We start from the raw sequence: 22,903 nt of genomic DNA, 5'->3' as shown, positions 1-22,903 counted from the left end.
TTCTTGTGGTTTCCCTCAGTTCTGCCTTAAGTACTTGTTCAATGATGACTGTATCCTTCAAAGATGGGTTTATAAATTTATAACTTTTATTTTTACCAGATTATTGTGTTCTTTTAGATATATTTTAAAAGAACCATACAGTAGTCATTTTAATCTGTGGATGTCAATATTTGTACCCTTTTTGAAAGAACCTATGCTCCTGGCTTCCTTCTTTCTATCTACTTGTGGAAATAACTCTCCTCTTAGATAAGTTAGTTGTCTTTAATGTTTCATCTTTAACATAATCCTGGTTTTAGGTGAGATACATTTGTCCTCAGAGCCAGAAGTAGGGTGATCCCCTTTTCCTGGTTTGAGTTTGTAAGGTTTCTCCAAGCCTTGAGGATTTTGAGTAAAGTAGCACGTACTGTATGGAACCTTTATTTTTGAATAAGACACCAGTCTAACTGATCCAGGAGATGTTATTTTAGCTACTATGCTCCTATGCAGAATTACAACCATCTTGCAGTGTGGCTTTTCCTTTGGTCTTCTAGGATGCCTGTTGGTCGCTAAAATATTCAGAATGACAATGTTTTATATTTGTGTTTACCTCTCTATTTTGAGAGGCTTATTTACTAGAAGTATTTCCATTTTTCTCAAAATGGATTTCTGTCAGATGCTCAGGATCTTGCAGGATCTGACAGATTAAAAACTTAAGTGTTAATATATCTGGTATTTGCTGCTTTTCTCAGTGGGGAACCTAGTAGCTAAGTTTCTGTCATAGTATTCCCAACACTCTATGCTGCCTTACCCATCAGGATGGTGCTGGAAAGTAATCAACATGTTCTTAAAACCACCAACAAAAGTGATGTTCCCTTCATCATCTTTTTTCCTGCTTCTGTACCCTTTGTAAAACACAGTGCACACTTTGTCTTGGCGTTCTATGTAACTCTGGAAGAGTATACTCTTCTAAAGGTATGTATAACGTGTTTTCGTCCAAATCAGCAGTGAATCCTGTGAAATGAGTTGCAAGATTTCAGGATCTGCTTCTGCTTTAGTATGGCCAGTTTAATATGATGTCTTCCAGGAACCCTCTTTAGAGGACTTGCAGTGAGACCTGACCAACCAGTAAAGCCAAATGAGTCTGCAGTGTCTGGTAACCTCCTCTGAGTTCTTGATAGGACCTTTGGGCTTTTCCTGCCCTTTGTGCTGTCTCGTCTGAGGTAACCTACTGCAGTTAGCAAAAAAAAAAAGACAGTGAGTCAGTACAGATAGTTGACATTTTCTCAGTGCTTTAAACATTATTTTTTTCTGCTACATGAAGATGGTGCAACTTCCAGTGTCAACCTTAAACCAAAGTAGTAGATGCCACTCAAACAATTATTTAGTATTTCTGTTGTATGTGAGTGTCTAACCTCTGCAATACAAATTGATTTAGCATTTTAAATTGGATTGCGTGAAACATGATAAAATGTTGAAAATATGAAGCAGTTGGCTTGATGTGATACAATTTGATTCCTCTGAACTTACATGGCTTACTGGTGCTGGCTTTGATAATTAAATGGCTTTTCAAAATGGTCATTGTTGACCTAATTCTATTGGCAGTGTAGTCAGTGGGAGTTTTAATATTGACTACAATGGGAACTGTTAGACCAACAGATTGCATTAGAAATCCCATGCTGTGTGTTTAATTTCACTTCCTGATACAACAATCTCTAAATATTAAAGTGAATTCTTGCCAAGACAGAAAAGCAGAACATGGCGCTTTTTTTGTCCTTACTGTCTTCTGTATCCACTGTTATTAGTGCAGCAGCCAAGTTACCAGATGAAAAAGAATGCCTTTTTCTCCAAACTTTAGGATGCAAAATTTGGTATCTCTTTCTCTGTTTTCAGAGCTAGTATTGCTGGTCCATTAAATTTACATTAGTCAATTTTTCTCTCAACAAGCAAACAAGACAACAGAAGATACATCCAAGGGAATTTGACTGTCTTATCCAATTTAGGATAAACTTGCATCCTTCTTATGCCCTATTAAATGTCCACAATTCTTCTGAATGTTTAGGAATTGCTTTCTTTTCATGCTCTATTGTAGATTGGTGATAATATTATTTCTCCCCTACCAACTCTTATTCTCCACATCACTGTTTTGATTTGTCCCACCGTGGTATCTGAACAATTGATAAATAACCTGAATTTTGAGCCAGACCTTAAAAGTTATTTTGACCATTTGTTGGTTCTTCCAATTTTCCTGCTGAGACAAATTAGTCTGTTAATAATTAGAGTATTATGTTTCCCTTGTTGCCTCGCTGTGGTTTATTTCATTTACTTTAGCAAGGTTATTGAGTTGCTTTATAGCAGAGGCTTTTTTTTATGTAGACACAGACACATACACACAGAGGGATTTGCTTTCCACTTCTGCAGGTAATGTTAATTAAAATATCCAGTGTGAATCATTAGCTAATGAATCTGTAGGTAGTTGACACTAAATAGAAAGTAGAGCATTAGATCTTCATCAGTACTTCAGGGAGCCTTGGAAACTTCTCATTTCTTGCTGGAGTGCTTCACGCTAGCACTGCAGTGTGCTAACATCTGCTCTCCTCCCTCTGTCAGCAGGCTGTATGTGGCACAGAATAACACAAAGTGCCACCCATTTTCACCGATCTGTAGGGCGTTCTTTATTTTCCTTTTTAGAGGATGCAGAGATAATCTTCAGCTGGCACCAGTTCTAGCTTTGCAGCACTAGACTAGACACTCTTGCATGTAGTTGTTGGGCATGGGAGTTTAGATATAAATTACTCTATAAATTAGTAATTCAGAGTTATGTTTAGTAATATTCTTCTTTACTCCAGGGGAGTGTATCTTACAGTTCTACTTACAGTAAATAGGAATTGTAGCATTCTTGAAGGATAGCCACTGTTTCTTACTCCCTACAGTCTTGAGTTATAGGACAGGTAGCCTTTGAGACGTGGGCTTGTTTTGTTGTTTTTTTTTTTAAGGGATGTTAAAAATATGTCTGTCTTTTGCATTAGTAGAGGCTGTCTCTGTCATGGTGAAAACTGAAAAAAATCCTAGTCACTATATTTAGCTTTTAAGCATTTTCCCATATTGTCAGGAGATTGTGTGCACAGTAAATAAATAGGGAAGTACAGAATGGACTTCTCGCATCAGAAAGTTGCCATGGCTAGAAGATGTGTCTGAAAATGTTTTTGTGGATGCTAAGACCTGTGGCTAGTGGCAATTAAAAAAACTTGAACAATTAGTTCCTCTAGGTCTCTTGATTTAGTCTGTAGACTTTGCCCTTTTATCTCCTTATGTTTGCTGGAGCTAATTTTTCATTCCTTTTGAAACCTGCTGCTGAGATTCTCTTCAACTGGAGAATTCTGTAGAGTGTAGTCCTGCTGTTGTTACTCTTGCTGACATTAGACCATTTCAAAAGCATCTTCCAATTCTAGTACATGTCCAAAGCAAATACAAACCCTGAAAATGGTTTTGTTGCTTTTCTCACAGGGTTGCATATCAGTGTTGTTTCAAAAGCTGCTACATGGAGGTTTTTAAGAAGTATTTCTTGTCTTCTGCTAGCTCTTACTGTGTGTGGTAAGATCTGGAACATGACACTTTTTTTTCCTGTGGTCTTTTCTCTTTAGCAAAAAAAGCTGATATGTCAGCACTCAAGTTTGCAGGATTCCTTCTGTTATTGATCTCCATCTTAATAGGCTGGAGGCCTGTGATAAAAGAACAGCAGTAGCTTTTACATTTCTGATCTCAGGAACCCTGCTGGTTGCACAAAATCCTAAGGGTGAGGTGCGGCTTTGGCTGTGAACTGCAAATACTGCATCTACAGTGGGAGGAGAAATGGAAGCTTTGAGCTTGGATTTAGATTTGGTTTTGGTGAAACAGCTTGAAACACTAACGAGCTTTGCAGAACAACCTCTGCTTTTGTGTTCCTGGGTTCCTCAAGTGTGTGGGAAACAGCCACGTAATAGACTTTCTTCTCAGCCCACGTTTCTTGCTCACTCACTTCAAAAACGCAAAACGAAGAAAAATTATAAAATGCGCAGCTTGGTAGAGCGGGTTAGAAATGTGCTGCTAGTGCATTGCATAAGGAATATTTAGTTTCCTAGTGATTTCAAGGCTCTGCAAGTAATATTCTCCCCACAACTGCTTGGGAAGGAGACAGGGCTGCAATTACAGATGGGGATTTGGAATCCATGGAAAGCAGACTTGTTACTTGTGCAAGGTCATACAGAGAGTAAATTTCTGAACAGAGAAGAAAGCACTGTTAAGGTCTCTTTCAGAACTCCAGAGTCGCTAATGGAGTCTCATTATTTTCCTTGCAGTTTTAGTGCTGTATAATTACAGGACCCCTTGTGGCCTAGGAATGCAGTATCAGGAGTTGTGTGTGATGGTGATTCTGACGGTCCTCCAGTTTGATCTCCTGCTTGTTGTACAGCTGTCATTACCAAAATCAGACTGGGCCACCCGTGAGTTTGTCTAGCTCCTATCTTGAGACTTACAAGGATAGCAGCTCTGCAGCCTCTCCATGAAAGCCTGTTCAGTGTTGCACTGCTGGGGGAGTACCTTCCTGTGTCTGCTGTAGGACAATAGATGCTAGACCCCTTCCCCTTTCCCCAAGGCCCAGAAACAGAATTGCTATTGTGAAACAGAATGAGATGTTGTTAAGGAGATGCAATTTTACCTGACACCACCTAAACACTTCTGATTTAACTGGAAGAGCTTATGAAAAGTGAGATAGTTTTAAGATCTGATGACACTTAAACTGGACCTTCAGGGAAGGAACACAAAAGAATAGTCTGCAGATTATGCTCTTTTGCCTGCACTCCTGGGAATGAAAATGTGAACTTTAACTAGCAAAGATTGTTAACTAACAAAGACAAGTCAAAGATCTCTTTGACTAAGAGAAGGTTCTTCTGAGGAATAGGGTGAGCTTGCCTTTTGCTTTCCTGGTCAAAATTCTGATGTTTCTCTTTAATTTGCTCATGTGCTGACGTTGATTCATTGACTCGCTGTGGTTTTGTTGATACTTTTGAGACATTGTCAAACAATGAAGAAAGTGAACTTTAAGGTTACCCTTATATAAAACTGGCAGAGGATTTGGTACTTGTGTGATTTTGGAGCATTGGAAGCATAAGAACCGTAGAATCTCTGTAGCATACTCAGGTTGACTAGGTGATGTCACTGGTGTTTTGTTTTCTTGGAAAATACTTTTATTGCATAGTATTTTTAATGTACAGTAATTTTCTTTCTTTTGCTGAAGGGACAATGGAGACCGATCCAGGCACCGAGCGCCCCGGAACGCCCGCATGTCTGCACCGTCGCTGGGTCGCTTTGTCCCAAGGTAAGGCATCTGTGTGTAAGAGCAAAAGGTGTGGAAATCCTGGAGGTACCAGCAGTTCAGCTCTCTGGTTCTTTCAGGTGGATTCCTTTCTTGGACAGGGCTTCCTTTATCCATGGTTTGCATTTTCTGGGATTCCCAGGATGGCGTGTTAGTATGAGCTGCTCATCCTGTGATGTTTGAAAGATAGCGTGGTCTTAGTGCTATTTCCTTACAGGTTGAGGTCACAATGTGAAGGCAGAATAGGAGGAGAAAAGAATCTCATCAGAGATTCTCAGCACAATGTGCTGGTTTGAGATGAGGAAACTATTGTGGGAGGTAGAGGATGTGTTTTGTGCTGATCTTTGCAGCCACGTTGATCAGAGAAGGATCTAAACTGTAATTTATTTTTTTGTTTGAAGCAGGGAAGCAGTTGGCTAAGCAGAAGATTCCAGCTTTCCCCTCTACTGTAATCTGCTGGACTGTAGTCATATTTCCTTAAAGTAATTGCAGTGGCTCTTCAGGGCTGTAGTACACAGGATGGCTTTCTCCATGTTTTACTCTCTTTGTTTTGCAGACGCTTCTTGCTGCCAGAGTACTTGCCTTATGCTGGGATTTTCCATGAACGAGGACAGCCTGGCTTAGCCACCCATTCCTCTGTCAACAGGGTCTTGGCAGGTAATGAGATTTCCTTGTTTGCAGTAGTCATGTATATTAGTGGTGTTTTCTCGTGAATCTGAACAGAGAAGGATTGATGAGGAAAATTAATTCCAACTTTTGAGGTTCTATTTGAGTTGTCTGAAGCAAGAGAAAGGACTGTTGGATTGATGTAGTAAGCTGCCATTCAAGTGCCTGAGCATTGCAGATTCCATGCTTCAGGTATGTGTGGAAGTGTCTGCATGAACTGGGGACGGGTGTTAACAATTCTCCCTTTATTTAACTTCTTTCCCTATTCCTAGATGTCTTTTTTTAAACAACCTGACAGACTAATGATCGGCTTGCTGCAGGTCCTTCTAATTGAATTATAGGGTGCCTTGTTCATGTTCCGGCTAGGAAGACGCACACAAGGCAATGTGGGATTCAATTAGGATCTTAATAAGTGCATATTAAAAAACTCAGCTGCCACCACATACAGCACACAGGCATTTGGGAGCCTTAGAGGGCAAGCGGAGGTGGAAAGGGAGGTGGGGGAAAGAGGAGGAGGAGTATGGCAGTCTGGCAGTTCATGAATGAGATGGTTATAGATGACACATATCTTGAGGGTGAGTCTTTTTTGGCTGGGTCTGAGTTGCTCTGTAATTAACCTCGGTACGAGGGAGTAATTTTGGAGCTTGGGGAAGAACAAGAGATGATGTATGGACAGGTAGGTTGGGATGTGGTTTTCCTCCTTCCTTTAGGTAATCACAGGACCATCACTAAAAGGAGTGCTGAAAGATTTCTCAAGAGGCTGCATGACTCTTTACCCTATCCTAAGGCACAATCAACTATGCCTAAGCCATTTTTGACAGGATTTATCTAACCTGTTTTTATTGGAGATTTCCCAATCATTTTGGGGTAGGTGTTGCCAGTTTTGCTGTGCTGGTTTAGTATGGCAGCGGTCTTGTCTTTGATAATAGATTTCCATCATCTTCTAGACTTCTGTCTCCCTGGACATTTTGGGCTGAGTGGTTCCTAGTGCTGTTGAGTCGTAAGAACTCAGCCAAAGTCTCATCCGAAGGATCTCTGCTTGTATCCCTTAGGAAACAGTGGAGCTAACCTGTAGCGTTAGCTGACGCATGTACTTGCCTGTGCTTGCTGCCTGTGTGGGCTTTGGCTGTTGGCACGTGGAAGCAGCACACTGGCAGATAATTACTTGCTGCCAGGCAACACTGCAGAACTCTTGTGTCACCCAGCTCTGCTGGAGACACCTGCCTTCATCCCTCCTCCAGGCCTCCTTGGAGTTTGCCTGTTCCACTGTGGCTGGGAAATAACCTGGCTTTTTCATTTATGCTTTTTGGGGAATTTGAGCCCCAAAACACATATGCTTGCTGTTTCTTGCATGTGTGCCAAGAATAGCAAAGAAAGACAGAAACTGTAATCATGGAAGTTTCAAAACACAAGATCAGTCTTTTCTGTGTGATGCTGTGCTTAGCCTTCATAAGGCAAGGTTTGTTCACTCTGGCAGCGTTGTGGAACCTCACACTGGAATGGCTGGGACTCCACAGTAAAGGCTTTCATTGACCTAAATATAAAATTTATTCTTCCAATGCAGTAACTGCTTGTGTTATGTTGGTTTAATATTTTGTTTATTTTACCCATGCTTTCAGTTTCCAAAATGTTTTTTACATCCATGCTCAAAAACTTGTTCATATGTTGCAGGAAAAAGGAGAGTTGAAATTGCAAGTATTAGGTGGAGGCATGACAGGCAAGAACTAGAAGATGAGGTTGCAAATGTGGAATAGCCAGGGAATTTCTTATACTCGTTATGTTGGTCAGCAGCATTGCAATTTTCAGTATTGTATTTCAGAGCCGTTGGAATTTACAGTACTGATAGTATACTTTCCTTTATATTTAGCCTGTGCCAAGGCTTGTGGTCGCTCTTTTTTCAGGATCATGGTGAAAAACCTCTATTCAAACTCAAAAGTCCTTTAGCCCTGGCCTAGTAGTTATGGGTGAGGTTGACAGCCTTGGCTGAGGAAAAAAATCAATCATCTAGTTTCCCATTAACAAAGGCTAATTTAAGCTTGAATGCTTTGAATTGCTTCATTCTACCATGTATCCAGACTGTCATTTTTGAATTATGTTTAAATGCAAAAATGCCAAATGTATTTCTTATGTAACCTCTACAGCATTTGAGAAGAGATACTAAAAAACCTGTATTGCTAACTTGACAGTTTTCTAAAAACTGACAGTAGACTTCTGTGATCAAGTAAGACTGAGACCTGCTGTTTGGGAAAATACATCCAGTTGTACTTCTGCTCCTGTCCACTGCCCCATTTACTGCTATATGTTGAGAGGAAATCAAAGGAGCAGATGGACATCTTAGTGTGTGAATTACTGTGGTGTGCTGACTAAATTTCTTAATGTCAGAGCTCTTGCTGTCAGATTCTGTCCGTTTACTTTCAGCTCTCTGCTTTCTGTGAACAGCTTTCTGTTGTTTAAGTGTCATTCTGATGCAAGTGTTACACAGACAATCACTGTGTGCTAGGGAGGACTGTCTTGAAACTAAATCCTCAGAGTCAAGTTTAATGAATCTCTAAAAATTACATGTTGTCTCTGCAGATGGACTAGTACAGCAATGCAGTGGGTTGGGCAGAATTACTAACGTGCCAGGCAGAGCTTAGGTCAAATCAGAGCCCTTTGTACTAGTCAGGGGACTGGTGGCCATCCTTGTGCCAAGGCACTTCCAGGCAAAGCATGGGGAAGGTGGCAACAGATGGGTAGAGTAGGTGGGAGTCTGGGGCAGAATGAAGAGATAGCAGTCAACATGACAGACAGGGAGATCTCCATGCCAGCAGCCTAACCTGCATGGAGCACTGGAACAGCAACTCGCCCCAGTAGCACCTGCCTGCCTCATTATCTGCTGGTGCAGTTCAGATCTCACAGCTGATACAGAATGCTGCATCACTGTGCTTTCTGGCACCAAGTAAAACACCGTGTGAAAATATATTACATCAACATTGTTACCTTTAGCATTGAAACTTGTAATCACACCAAAAAGTGTTGGTAGTTTGACAAGTTATATTTTTCTGTAAAGTCTACGTTGATTGGCAGTAATTACACTGTCCTCCTTTAATCCTTTATTAAGTGAGTCTTATATCAGCTTTTTCATTATTTTGTCTGGAATCAATGTCAGGTTGACAAGACTGACAGTCTCATCCTATTTCAACCTTTTAAAATACTGGTATAACACTAGCATATTTTTCAATCTTCCATATTCCCCTGTATTTCAAGACTCATCAAGAAACCCGAGAGTTCATTTGGCAGCTTTTTTAAGGCTCTTGTTAGTGTGGGCTGCAAGCCACCCTCTGCACTCTCCTCTCCTTGGTGAACTGCCCTAAGTGATGGAGTTGTGGTCTCTAAGGAAACATCCATACACTGTAAGCTAGTTGAAGTGGTTGGTTGCTAAAGTGATGATGAAAGCAGTAAATATATTTTGGTTTCTCACTTCATATGGCTGATTGATTGCATGTGGCAGTGTAGGTGGAATACTGCATCTTGGGGCCATTTCAGTCTTAGAGTCTCGTGGGTTCTCTGCCATTTGTGGGCCAAAAGAGTGGGGGTTTGATATTTGGTTTGGTTTTCTTTTTCGTCCTTTTTTTGAATTTCTTTTTTCCTTCTACATTTCCCGGGAGATACCAAAAAGATGTTCTGGGGGATGAGATTACACCTTTTCTAGTGGGAGTTAGTACACTCAGCAGCGTTAATACGTCCAAGGAACACACAGCTCAGTATTGTTTACTCCCTCTTACTGCTTTTTTGAAATGTTTCTGTAAGCTGAGTATTTCTGCCCACTGTTTTGTTTGGGTTTGTTGTTTGTTTATTTGGTTGGTTCATTTATTTGTTGGTTTTGGTTTGGTCTTTTTGTTTGTTTTTTAATAAATTTCTCTTTGTCCTAAGTTGCATTGGGAAGCGGGACACTGCTGTGATGAGCAAGTTACAGATATCTTTTGGCATCTGGTAGCACAGACCAGGATGTCCATTTTAATATCTTTTTTAAAATCCATAGATACATTCAAAATAAAAGGTCTGCATCATTGCCGCTGAAGTGCTTGTGACCTCTTGTTCCCCTCTGTGAACTTTTGCCTCAGGCTTTATAGTAATTGACTGCTTTGGGATGGACAGAGACATGCTAATAGTATAGTGAAACAAAGAAGGCTTTAGTTTCAGTTCAGTGGAAGCTTAGGGGAAGAAGAGAATCAGTGTTTCCCAAGGAACTTTGCAGAAGGCTTTAAAAATTGGCACAAAAAACATTTGGTTGGCATTTCTGTTACTCATTAGGCAACATACAGATGAAAGTTTATGGTGGAGTTACCTAGCTTTGTGAAATGCTTCCGTCTTGCCTCACTTTGTTTTAATAGGCTTCTATGCAGTTATGTGTATCTCAGCAAAGAAAATATTTTTCCTTATGTGGTCATAGGTTATGTTTATCTGTTCTGGCTTTGCCACTAGACTTTTATCTGCTTAAACACAATCCAGCGCAGTTGCTCTGAGTCTTCCACGTCGTGGGGAGATCCACATTCTGCAGAGCTTAAGGTTTGAGTGGTATAAATTCTTTGTGTACAGTTTCTGAGTGATTTCGTTGCTATCTCAGGGTAATAAATTCAGACTAGAGACTGAACACTTACATGTAGTCAAAGAATGAGCTTGATTGCAGATTTTTCCATATCCCACACCTATTCAGGGTATAGCCTGCCACATGAGCAATAATGGTTCAGCTTTGGATATCTCTGCTGCAGTTGCCAAAGCAAGCTGTTTGTAGCCTTCTTACACTGGGGTGGGGCTGAGGCTATTGATGAAGCTAAGAATTAGTTGATCCCTTTAATGGGAGTCTAGAATTTCAAAGTGTGAAGTTTGGCTGTTGTTTTCCCAAAATCCTATAAGCTATGCTGTTCTTTAGAGCTTTACTTCCTGTGAGAATTCAAAATCATGTGTCTTCTGGTGAATTTGTATTCTTCAGCCAGCAACTGCTACCACACAATTGCTAGAGTGTATGAAGTTTCATCATGGTGAAAATTAGCTAAGATGGATAATGTCATTCTTCTGGGACAGGAAGAATGTGATTGAGCATGTGATAGTTCTCCTAATAAGAATTATGATGGTGGCCTCTCACCAGTGACATGCGGTAGTCAAGGTGCCTCCTGGTGCCCATTCCCAATCTGTTGATTAACAGCTAAATACTCTAGCTATATTTAGGGCTGATGTTCACAAGTGAATGGCTCTAACCTAAAGCCAGCTAAATGGGTATGGTTGAGCCTGTGGTACATGCAGCAGCATAGACTATTGGTTGCCATTGCAAGTTGAGTTAGCCCTATAATAACCTTTCACTTCTGCTCTAATGATAGAAGTGATCACGATAAAAGGCTTCTTTGCCGTCAAAACCATGTTGAAGACAGATGTCCAGTTCCTCTGGCATTTCAGGTGTGATTGCCTCCTGTGGTTGAGGTCATCTTGACCTAATCCTGTTCTGTCATGTACAGTATGCTGTTAATTCTGTTCTGAGATGCTCCCATCCCTCAAATGTGCTTTGTAGTGATGCACAGCTAGGCAGGGTAAGACAAAGATAACTTGAGAGCTCCAGAAGGCCAGCAAAAGTTGATAGGAAGATGCATTGCCAGTTGTCTCTGATGTACCCATGTTTTTCTCAGTATTAGTAGCTATGTATTTTCTGTACAGTTCCCTGAGATTTTAGTGTTATTCTGAATCTCTACCTTCAGCTGTCCATCACTGGCTTATTGATATTGGCTTGCTTCTGCCTTTTCATCCGAGACAGCTGTGTGAATTTGAATTAGTGTCCTGATCTAATCCTGCTTTTCACAGTAGAGAGTTCTGTAGAATAATAGAATCAATGAACATAGCTGTGTGGCTTTCTATGCTGCCTGTTTCTTTTATAAGTCTATTTGGTACTGCTAAATATGGAAAGATGTGAACCTTTGAGTAACTTTATTTTTATGGTCTTTCTGTGATCTACGTCAGTGGACACTAAATGATATAAGAGGCTTAAAATATGCCTCAGATTCTTCTGTGACTTGAGAACTATAGATACCTGTCACCTTCATCACAGGCTTGAGAACAGTTTATAATTTCTGTGTAAGTACATCCTTTCATGAAGAAATGTTAGGGAAAAAAGAGGCTGTATGGCTGAATTGCAAATGAAAGAACTTACAGGAGGGAATGATGGAGTGTCCCTTCATAGGATTGGTGAGAGGTATCCTCAGAGATGTAGGTTTCCTCAACATGGTACTTAAGCTTTTGAAGACTTTGTGGTAGGATTTTGGAAATGTGGCAAAGATTTTAATTGCATAACATCCTCTTATCTAAATGTTCACTTATAAATTTGCTTCCTGTATTCTAAAAACACACTCGCAGCCCTTGAGCTTTCACAAAGGTTAGTTGCGGCACCTCAGCTCTTATCTGCCTTTGTCTCTCACCAGCTGGTGTTTTCCTAGATCAGCCTTCAACCATAAAAGTTTTTAATGTTGCTGCTCAATTAGAGTAGAGGATCTCACATGAAATCTCCTGGTAGTTCGGTGTCCTATGTGCAGAATAAAGTCAGGTACTGTGAGTTAACTTTCTCATAATATTAGATCCCTTCTTGACTTCCAGTTCATGGATTCTGTAGCTGTGGCTACAGGATTATACAACATCATGATTATGGTCAGAAGGTGAACTTCTTAGCACACATTCTTCAAATCAAATCCCTCTCCCAGAAGATGGAAGACAGTTTATTAATGCTTAAAAAAAACAAGTCTAGAAAACCACTCTTAATACACAACTTCGTGGTGACGCTGGGATCAGATAGCTGATCCACAGATGCTACATTCTTCCTAGCAGGTCCATCTTTATAGTACTTAAGTGATTTTTCCCTATATTGCAGGACACCAGTGAGTTTGTTTTTTCTGGCTCTGTGCTTTAATTGACAGTCCAGCTGCCTCTTTTCTGGTGCTGTAATCTGTGTCATCCAGTATGTTGTACCTTGGCACAGTGAAGGCTGATAGGTAGTTGATGCAATTAGCCTTTGAATGACCTACAGGCAGTCTCTTCTGAAATTCTAGTCCAGTGCAGAGACCCCCACAAATGTTCCTAAGCTGTTTGCATTTATTTTGATGCAGATAAATACTCCTGTGAGCTAAACGGGATTTAGTTCTGTGTACCTAGATGTCTCCTGAAAGTGGGTGATAGGTTGTGTGAAGAGAAAGCCATTAATGTTTGCTTTTATGTGATGGAAGAGGTTGTGTGTGTTGTTTCCAGTTAGCCTTTCCCTCACATTCAAAATACCAAATTCTGCATTGAGAGTCTGAGCAGTTACTCATCCTTATTTTGCTGTCCGCTCCTGCTGTATGCTGTCATACACAAAAAGCACAAACAGCCAGAAGGTGTCGGGGTACTTTCTGTATGGAATAACTTTGGCTGTCTGCTTATTATGCCCTGCTTGCTCTGAGTCGCTGTTCAGTTGCATCTTCCATTTAGCAGCACACCTTTCTCTGTGGTCACATAGATTTCTCTGTTTACATCTGTGAACAGGTACAGTTTGATTTCTTTGGTTGGGGCATTAAGAGTGCAAAACTCTAGAGATTGTGCGCCAGATTGACTGAACTTGCTTCACAGCCCTTGTAAAATGTTATCCCCTCTTTGGTTCCAGAAACTAGCGTACTCTAAGGCTTGAGTAATTCCAAAATCAGTTTAATTTCTGGAATAGATTTTGTGTATCAATGTTTTTGTATGCAAAGAACCTTCACACCTGAGAACTGGAGATTTTCTGTGAGTCTCTTAAATATTGCACAGTAAAGGGGAGCTAAAGAGTCAAAATTGTGCTATTAGCACTTTAAAGCCTACTATTGCTCCGTCCTTTTTATTCTTGTCTTTCCTTTATGCTTTTGTAACTCAAGCCATAGTTTATCACAATCTGCTAAGTCTGGGAATGTGTTAATTGAGAGGACTGTGAGTCAACTGGAAATAAGAATCCACAGCTATGTGCGCTATGGGAGGTATTTACTCTGTAATTTTGGGGTCATCTGACTTGGGAGGCCAAGCTTCCTGCATAGTTAGCAGAGGAAAAAAAAGCCTCTGCTCTGAGGATTCATCACCTGCAGTGAGCTGAAATGAGGTGCTCTGAATCTTCCGTGGAGCTGACAGTATTTCTAACACTGATTAGATAGGGAGTTTTGTAAGAGTACTTTTTTGCCTTGGGTTACTTAGATGCCTAAAATTAGGCAGGCTACATCCTGGTCTGATGGCAGAAAGGATGTTATCTAGAAGAGGAGATCTTCATTCATCACTTGAATGATGGATCAGAGTGCACCCTCAGCAAAACTGGGATGAGTAGGTGATGAACCAGAAAGTTATGCTGCTGTTCAGTGGGACTTTCATAGACTGGGAAATGGACCAGCAAATCTCATTAAGTTCAGTGAAGAGAGATGCCAAGTCCTACACCTGGGGGAGAATGACCCCATGCACCAGTGCAGGCTGTGGACTTACTGTCTGGAAAGCAGCTGTGCAATGAATGACCTGGGGATTCTGTGGACAGCAGCTTGAACAGGGGCCAGCAAATGTGCCCTTCAGAAATTCAGGCTATCAGTGTATTGTGTTGAATTAGGAAGAGCACTGCTAGCAGACTTAGGGAGGTAATCCTTTTCTTCAGGCGTGGTAAAGGCCGCATTTGTAGTACCTTGTCCAGTTCTGGACCCCAGTGCAAGAAAGGCATGGATATACTGGAGTAAGTGCAGTGAAGGGCCACAAAGATGAGTAAGGGTTTACAGACTGACTTGAGAGAACATGTTGAGAGAGAGACAGCCTGAAACTCTTCAGCCTGGAGAAGAGAGGGCTTGGACTGCATCTTGTTAATATGTATAAATAACATATTGTTATTTATACAATGGGAATGAAGAGAGCCAGACTCTTTTCAGGGATGCCCAGTGAAAGGACAAAAGGCAATGGACACAAATTGAAATTCCATTTGAAGAAAACTTTTTCTTTCTGTGAGAGTGGTCAAATTCTGGAACAGTTTGCCTGTGGAGATTATGGGGTCTCTTATCTTTGGAGATATCCAAGTTTGAGTGGAGATAGTCCCTAGTAAACTGCTGTAATTCACCCTGCTCTGAGCAAGGGAATGGTCTAGAGTATCTCAGAGGTCCTTTCCACTCTCAGTCTTCAGCGATTCTCTGAATTAACTGAGTACACAGGAACAGTGAAATGATGCTGGAGTTCAGTGTAGGTGAGAATAGAGTTTGTAGTGCTGTTAAACACTGTATTGAAGAAGTAGGTATGGCTGCTTCTGGTTGTATGTATTGGCATTGTCCGCTAATCTGTTGTAAAACCCTATCATGGTTGTTACTGCAGAGGACTTCTGGCTCTTTCAAGGGTTGTCTGAGAGAGCAGATGCTACTGGAGAATGCTTTGTTACTAACTTCCCATGAGCTTGTATTTATTTTGTTCCAAGAGTCTCATTTTGTGTTCCTTTTGGTAACTCATAGTCAAAACCCTTGAATTAAGATTTTGGACAGATAAAGAAGCAGTTTTATGGAATGACTGGGCCAGAGGCAAGATGTATGTGAACAAACCAGCAGTTAAGCTCTCTTAATTGCCGTTGACCTTTCAAAGAAGGTGTCTTGGATCTGGGGTCAATCCAGTTCTGACTGTAGATAGTAAAATATGGAGTGTGAGAGTGGCAGTTGAAATCTGTTTGCTTGGAGGGCCATCTTTGCTGCAGTTGCTTTGTTCCCAGTGGTGATCCAAGCAATGATACCGTTGTGACTGTTAATAGCCCAGTGAGATAAGGTACTTTGGGACCAGTAATGTGTATCCCATTTGCAGTTTGGGAAGTCTTGTTTTGGGCAATGTAGCGACTTTGCAAATGGCTTTGGGGAGCTGTGGGTGAACCGATAGAATATGAATTCCTGTCATGATGCTACAGTTCTACAACCTTAGGTAGGCAGGCAATGTCAGGGAGCATGAAATTACTGTTGTCTTTTTTTATGTTCTTATTGACATCATTCCAGATGATGTTCAAGTCCTTGTGCAACTCTCTGTGTCTACATTTCAGAAGGACTTAGCTGAAGGAAGAATCAGCTGAGGAAAACTTCAGCTGTAGAATGACATAAGCTTCATGTACTTAGCTAATCAAAGGAGTAGTCGGTAGTTGTTACTTGATTGGTCTAGATATAGCTGTGGGGGAAAGATGTCTGATAGAGCACCGTTTAATGCAATAGACAAAAGGCATAGAAAGATGCAGAATCTGATATCAGAACAATTTAGCTTGGAAGAAAAAATGATACTTGAGCAATGGTGTTGGGAATTTTTAATTTCTTGAAGTCCTGTGGCATAAAGTTCACCACTTGCCTTGAGGTAACCGATTGCTGAAACAGGGTTTTTTCCAGTATATGGGGGGTTTAAACTAGCAAAATTTCTGCCTAGTCTCAAAGGAAAATTTATGATCGTAGTACTGGTCTCAAAGTTCCTGGTACATGTACAGGAGTTTTCATAGGGTGTCTTCAGGGTCCCATTGCCGGAGAGGTTCTTCCAGCCATTGGCATCATGTCACAAGTGCTGCACAACTGGAAGCAAAGCACTGCATCTGAGAAAGCTTGTATAATGTGTTTTCTGATGCAAGCTGTTCCAGTAAGCCTTTCTTTGTATTGGTGGCTGTGAATCTTAAGCTGCCTTTGAGAGTCAGAAAGGCATTGGAGAGAGGTGATCATGTTCTTAAAAGTGAAGGGTGCAGGCTGATTCCTTTTGTGTGCATTGTTAAAGAGATGAATTTCTAGATATCATTATATCAGAAGGGGTAAGGCTTTGCAGAAGTGCTCATCTTTTGTGGGCGGTGAGGCCCCTTGGGGACCTGTCTCTTTGTGGGTGGTAAAACTCACTTAGCCGTAAAAGTATTTTCCCAGAGCTTGCTGCCTCCTTTTAAAAGGGAAAAAAATAATACAAAAATTACCCATGCTCCAGAGCGCAGAGGGGAGGCAGGAACCCGTGCCATGCAGAGGGGTAGGAATCCTCAGTGGCCTGCCACATTTGGCTGTCATCTCTGAAGAGATTAGTCATGATTTTCACTAATGTATTTTATGGGGCGGGGGTGGGGGGGGGAACCCAACACCACAAAGCAAATCCTAAGACAGATTTGCTACGCCCAGTATAAAATATCTTCATAGACATTTTTATAGCCACCTTGCCATAAAGATGGAGGAGGTTTTTGCTCTGGCAACATCATTGTGTGTTGAATAATGGATCTGGTAAGAATGCCATGTGATGATCTCCTGGTTCCTTCTGCAGGTAGATAGGATTGTACCATTGGGTGTTTTATTTGTAATTGAGCATTAAAGTCTCAATCTGTTATCACTTAATGCATACAAATCAAAGGTTGTGCTAGCTATTAGGTTCTGCAGTAGGGCTTTTTCCTCCACATAGTATCGTTATTCAGCTGGTACTGTTGGTTTTACGCTTCTGGTCTGCTGGCTTTCCTTGATTGTGGGGGAAGATGTATGGGAAGATCTTGGCAGGGTTGATGACAACTTGCTTGCTTCCTCGGAGTTACTTTTGACTTGTGGGTTTATCTTACCTGGGTATTTTACCTTAACATGAGCCATTATAAGTTGCCCCCTTTGTGGAACCTAGAGGAGTTTTAGAGAATGCCTGTGGAAGGGCAGAGCCTAAGAAATAAATGTAGGCTTCAGACTTTCCCCAAAACATAAAGGTTGGATTTGTCAGTGCTTTTGGGTTGTTAAAAATGTGGAAGGTGTTAAGTTGCTTGCATGAGATGGGGAAGTTCTTGAAAAAAACTAAACAGAGAAGCCAAACAGCATTTGTGCAGTAGCAAACGCAGGTTGTAGTCAGGGTGAGAGCACTAGGTGAGTTCATATTACCTTTTTAACTCTTTGCCTCAGAACTCAAAAGTAAATGCGGACAGCAGGAGATTTTGTACACTAGAAAATATAAACAGGATCCAAAGGCGTACCTCATATGTGTCTCTCCATGCCTTGTTTCTTTTTAAATTAGTGCACCCATCGCCTCTGGAATGTGGCTGCAGTGGGAATGGTCTCCAGTGTCTGCAGGAGCTCAGAGGTGGTTTTGAACTAAGCAAGCGCTGCAATGTAGTTCTACTAAAGGAAGCTGTGTTTTGCTTTCTTGAGCAGTAGGTTGACACACTCTCCTGTTGAGCTCAGTGTAGGCTGTAATCCAGAAGCCCTGGCAGCCAGGAGCTGTCATGTTTCTGAGAGTTCAAAATCGGTGAGAGCTGTCAGCCAGCCTCTGCAAATATAACAGCTCTGGACTCTGAGTTCCCTCGTTGCCTGGCTTCTGAGTTCTACTCTTGCTGCTCTGGGAACCAGATTCACATATCTTCTCCTTGCTTCAAGCACTGGCTGAAACAAGGTACAATTTCAGCTGTATCAATATGCTTCAACCCATCAGGTTTTGCTGCAATTGGTAGGAAGGAGTAGGTAGATGTGGCTCATGGCCCATTAAATAACTTCAGGGCTGGCAGCAGAGTATGAAAGAAATTGGAGTGATGGTCATAATTTCTTGGTTGTCTCTTTCAGCATTCTTGGGGTTGGTTAGAGTGGTAGTGGTAGGTAGAAGCCATTCACAGAAGGCAAGGGAGGAGCAATCAAATAATCAAAAATGTTAGTACCTTTGCTAAGGAAGAGTTAATGAGAATAGTTAGACTACTAGTCCTGGGTTTTGACCAGCAAGGGCGTCACTAGAAGTTGAGCAGATTCAGTAGTAGTTGAGATGGAAGATATGCTGGAGTGGAAAAAGAGTAGTGACTGCTCAGAGCTCATATACAGTTGGAGAGCTAGAGATGATAAGGACGTATGGGACAATGCATTTCCTCTTCTCATCCTAGACATGCAAACTGTGATCCAGTGTCACTGAGAAATTTAGAGGTGCAAGAAATTAATGTATATTTGTATTGTGAAAGGGAGAGGAAGACCATACACATGTTTACTGACAAATGGCAAGGGATAGAAATTGATACAAAAGAGGGAAAAATCACAGAGGCTGCTGGAGTGCTTAGAAGGACTGGAAACAGGCTTGTGTCTGTTATGGGAAAAATTGCAGGAGAGGAAGGAAAGGTTGAAAAGGTAGAGGAAATAATGTCACTTGGTAATTTTCTTACAAGCAGCTGAGATTCTGCGCAGAGACAAATGGAAGCTGGAGGAGGGGAGGGTTTGAGGAATGAGTCAAAGGTAGCTGGGATTGCAGGCGTGGGCTTCAGTTAAGCTGGAGAAACACTTTGTCTTCTTTCAAACAATTGTTCGTATTAGCATTCATGGTGTGGGCATGCATGCACCCATCCATGTGATGTCTCCTGCTTGCTGCACACAGAAGCTGTTTGAGGATCTGTCTTTTGGTTCACCACAGACCAAGCAAGTCAGATCTCAAGGCTTTTTTGAGTTGCCAGAGTAAAAAAGTGTAGTGGAGGGAATTGGTGTGGTGACAGTTTCCATTAGTGTTGTCTTGCAGTAGATGGAGGAATGGGTACTGGTATCACAGGTGCGTCAGGCTCAAGATCTTGTGGGAAGAGAGGGAGGCAAATAACCCAACACGTACATATACATCCCCACCACCCCATTATGAGGACACTGAAAAGTGTAAAGAAAACCCAAAAGTACTTTGCCAGAGTGGAAGGAAAAGAAGGCACAGGAGAAACAAGGCTGAGGGGAGACAAATAACTTTATGGGGCTTATGGACTGGAAATCATATCAAGATTAAATAGAAAAAGAAGGGCTGGAAGACATTAAGTTGTGACAGAGTGGGACTCAATAATAAAGTTTAGAGAAAGATCTCATAGGCCAAGTGGAGTGAGCAGATTCGCAAAGATTTTGAAAGGTAAGATGAAAAATCATTTTGCTGAGATCTTTATTGGATCTGCATGTGTAAGTTATGCAAGGGGAGTGTATTTCTGTATTTTCCTGGCCCAGCTTGGCTGATGAGATTCAGTAGAAGAGCCCTTATTCATGGATACTTGCATGTTGGTTGACACACAAAACAAAGAAAGCTGAAGGCAAAGCCCTGTCATAACTTCTGCTTGCAAAGAAAGTGGATGTCGGTCTCCCTGATCACTCCTGTGATTTTAGTGAGCTACTGCTTAACTTCTGCTGTCCTATGACTTGTGAGACCTAATAAAATTGTCATTTGGAACTGTAATGTTACACTGAATCCTAGGACTGAGAGACTGGCTTGGAGTGTTCATCATCTTCTAGAATGTACCACTGCTGGTTCTTTGATCTGGTAGGAGCTGGACCTCTGACTGCTGCTGTGAGGGTGAGATCCTGGAACATTTCATCACCGTTCCTTTTTAGTTTGTGACCCCTACCCTCCAGTAAAGCATGGCTTGCTCCAAATCTTGATTGTGTATAATTGAAAATTTTACTGTAAACCAGTTGTCATTGCCCTATTTTCATCATGAAATTTCTGTCCACTTTTACTTGTAAATGCTGTATAGAGTGGTTGTTATTTTGTACAGCAGCTTCTTGGGGAGCTTCCAAACCTCTGGAAGCATTATGAGCTAATTCAAGATGGATTAAGGTCAAGTCTGCCCTAAAAAAGGAATAAAACCCATTTAAGTATCCATTCACTATGCAGTGCAAGACCTGCATGCTGAGCATCTAAGTACTTTTGCTGCCTTAGTTTTTCTGGATGTGGCTTTGAGTTTGCCTTTTAACACTTCTTAAAAACAGTGGAATACAGTGGTAGTCTCCTTTAATCTTGGAATCAGTTTTATAATTGCAGTGGGTTGGACCTGTGATGAGCTGAGCTGTGGCACCGATTTTACAGAAGTTGCTACAAGATTATGAGTTTGGCCAAACTTCTTGGTGGAGTCCTGACTTCTGGGAGCCCTTATGCTGTGTCATTGTTCCAAATGTTGCAGGCTAACTTCCACATTGTTACACTTGGTCTGTCAAGTTGTGGACTATCATGCTCTGCATACTCTGGGATCTGGGTCACCCCTTGAGCCTGAGTCTCTGCACTGATTTCAAACAGAGATCCCTGCGCGCTTGCTGGGATGTAGCAACCTGCTTTGTGCATTAAAGCTAGTGGCAGTAAGGAATGAGTCTTGTTTCCATTGCTGTCATCTACATCATGCCAAACCACCCTCAAAGTGGGTGTTCCATGAGAAAGTGTTCAGAACATAGTGATAGTGAAGTACTTTATTTGCTGTAGATTTCTTTTACTTTGTTCTGTTTCAGTTGGAATAATGTGGTCTCCCTATTACATTCTTCCAGCCTGAGCTTCCTCCTTCTCACCATGCTTTAAATTTAATCTATTTTAATCTGCCTTCACATGAGTTAAACTACTGTTAGATTTTGTGTTTTCTCAGCTTGCTTCTTTTCTGCTTTCTTTAGGTTGTGTGTCTGTTCACTGCTTTACCCAGCTAACAGCAAGTCTGTCTGCTTACTTTCCAGTTCCTATCCTGCCTTCTCTTCTTCTTGCTCTTTAGATTGGCGATACTTGGCGATACTTTGTGATATGTCCTGCTCACACGATATTATTCCTGTGAAAATCCACCATTGAGCATGTTTAGCTAGTGCTCTGTATTGTGCAGATTCAGTCTGTGTCACTAAATTGATGCAGTGTTTTCATTACATGATGGGGTGCACAGGGCTGGTGCTGTAATACAGCAGTCCGGAAATATGTTTAAGGATAATAATAACTTTTGCAAGTCTTCCAGTCACTGGCAAGTACAAGCCTTTGAAAATGTTTTTTTGCTTGGTACTTCTATTAATACTATGTACTGCTATTTCCACAATGAAAAGTGGCTCCAGTGTGGAAGCTTGTTGTTGTACTGATACACAGTTAAACCTGCAGAATTCAAACCCTTCCAGGGAACATACTGCTTCTTGAATTAGTGAAAGTTTGTATTTATGCAATGTGGTAGTTGATAAGGCCTGCAGGTGCTCTACAAAGACATTGCTGAGGTTTCTCTCAACTGCAGATGGGTGTTTTGGTATAAGACATGCACATTTCAAGTTGTGCTAAGCACACATTCTTGCAGTAAGAGCTGCAGAGGCGGTAGCAGGAATTTGGCTTGCTGATTTGTTTGGATTAATAGGATTTCATGTAGTTAAAATGCACGCTCACAATGGAAAAGGCTTTTCTCTGGAAAGCAGTTTGACTTGTTATTTTTGTGTCTATTCTACATCTGTCTGTTGGTGTAGCTATATTGGTTAGATGGGAGTGCTTTTACAACATTATTTGAGCCTCTTAGGAAGGGGAATTACTTAGTGTGAACTAAAACTGTGGCCACACTAACAAACTGTGGAATTGATAGATAAAGTATAACCTGAGTAGAATATGGGCTGTAGGTGGAAATGGTCTTGGCATACAGTCTCAATAACAAGAAATTGCAAGACCTCTCAATTATCTTAAACTATATACAACAGTTTTGGCAACACTGGATCAGTCTGATACATGTTAGCATCGATGTTAGATGAGTGAACTGCAGTAGACCTCATGAGACAGTGGGATGTGGCAACTGGGGAGAAGCCAAGCATTGGCCTTGGGTGGTAAGGATATTCTAGTTAGGTGGCAGCAACCCTCTGAAGTTTTTTGTTGCTACATTGGAAATATTCCTCTGAATCCAGACATTGCTAAGCTAGAAAGGTAACTTCTTCAATGGCTGTTGTCAGTAAAAATGTCTTATTACCATACTGATTCAGTTTCTTGGTGCCTCTGTTACTGGCCAAGACACTGCTAATGGAAGGCCAACAGTGCAGGTGTGCCAGTGGGACCTTACAAAGTTTTTCTTTGATAAGAGAGCTGATGTTGGGACATAGACAGGCAAATGACCCTTAAAAGCCAGACATTTTGCTTTTTTTCTTTGACATACAGCAGCAGTACTTGAGGACTACCCACCCTGAGTCAGGTCACACAGTAAGCTCAGCATTGCCCCGC

At 41.3% G+C, this 22,903-nt stretch overlaps 1 protein-coding gene across 1 annotated transcript in view; it reads left to right on the top strand.

Moving 5' to 3' along the window:
- AMBRA1 (autophagy and beclin 1 regulator 1) overlaps nt 1-22,903 on the top strand; it is a 127,274-nt gene that overhangs the window by 44,733 nt on the left and 59,638 nt on the right. The window contains exons 10-11 of the mRNA XM_084207267.1: nt 5,252-5,332; nt 5,886-5,986. Of these exons, the coding sequence (XP_084063393.1) occupies nt 5,252-5,332; nt 5,886-5,986 (182 nt within the window). The remainder of the gene's footprint in view (nt 1-5,251; nt 5,333-5,885; nt 5,987-22,903) is intronic.

Source organism: Fringilla coelebs, assembly GCF_963513975.1.
Source record: "Fringilla coelebs genome assembly, chromosome: 6".
NCBI lineage: Eukaryota > Metazoa > Chordata > Aves > Passeriformes > Fringillidae > Fringilla > Fringilla coelebs.
This window is presented reverse-complemented; position numbering and strand designations above follow the sequence as displayed.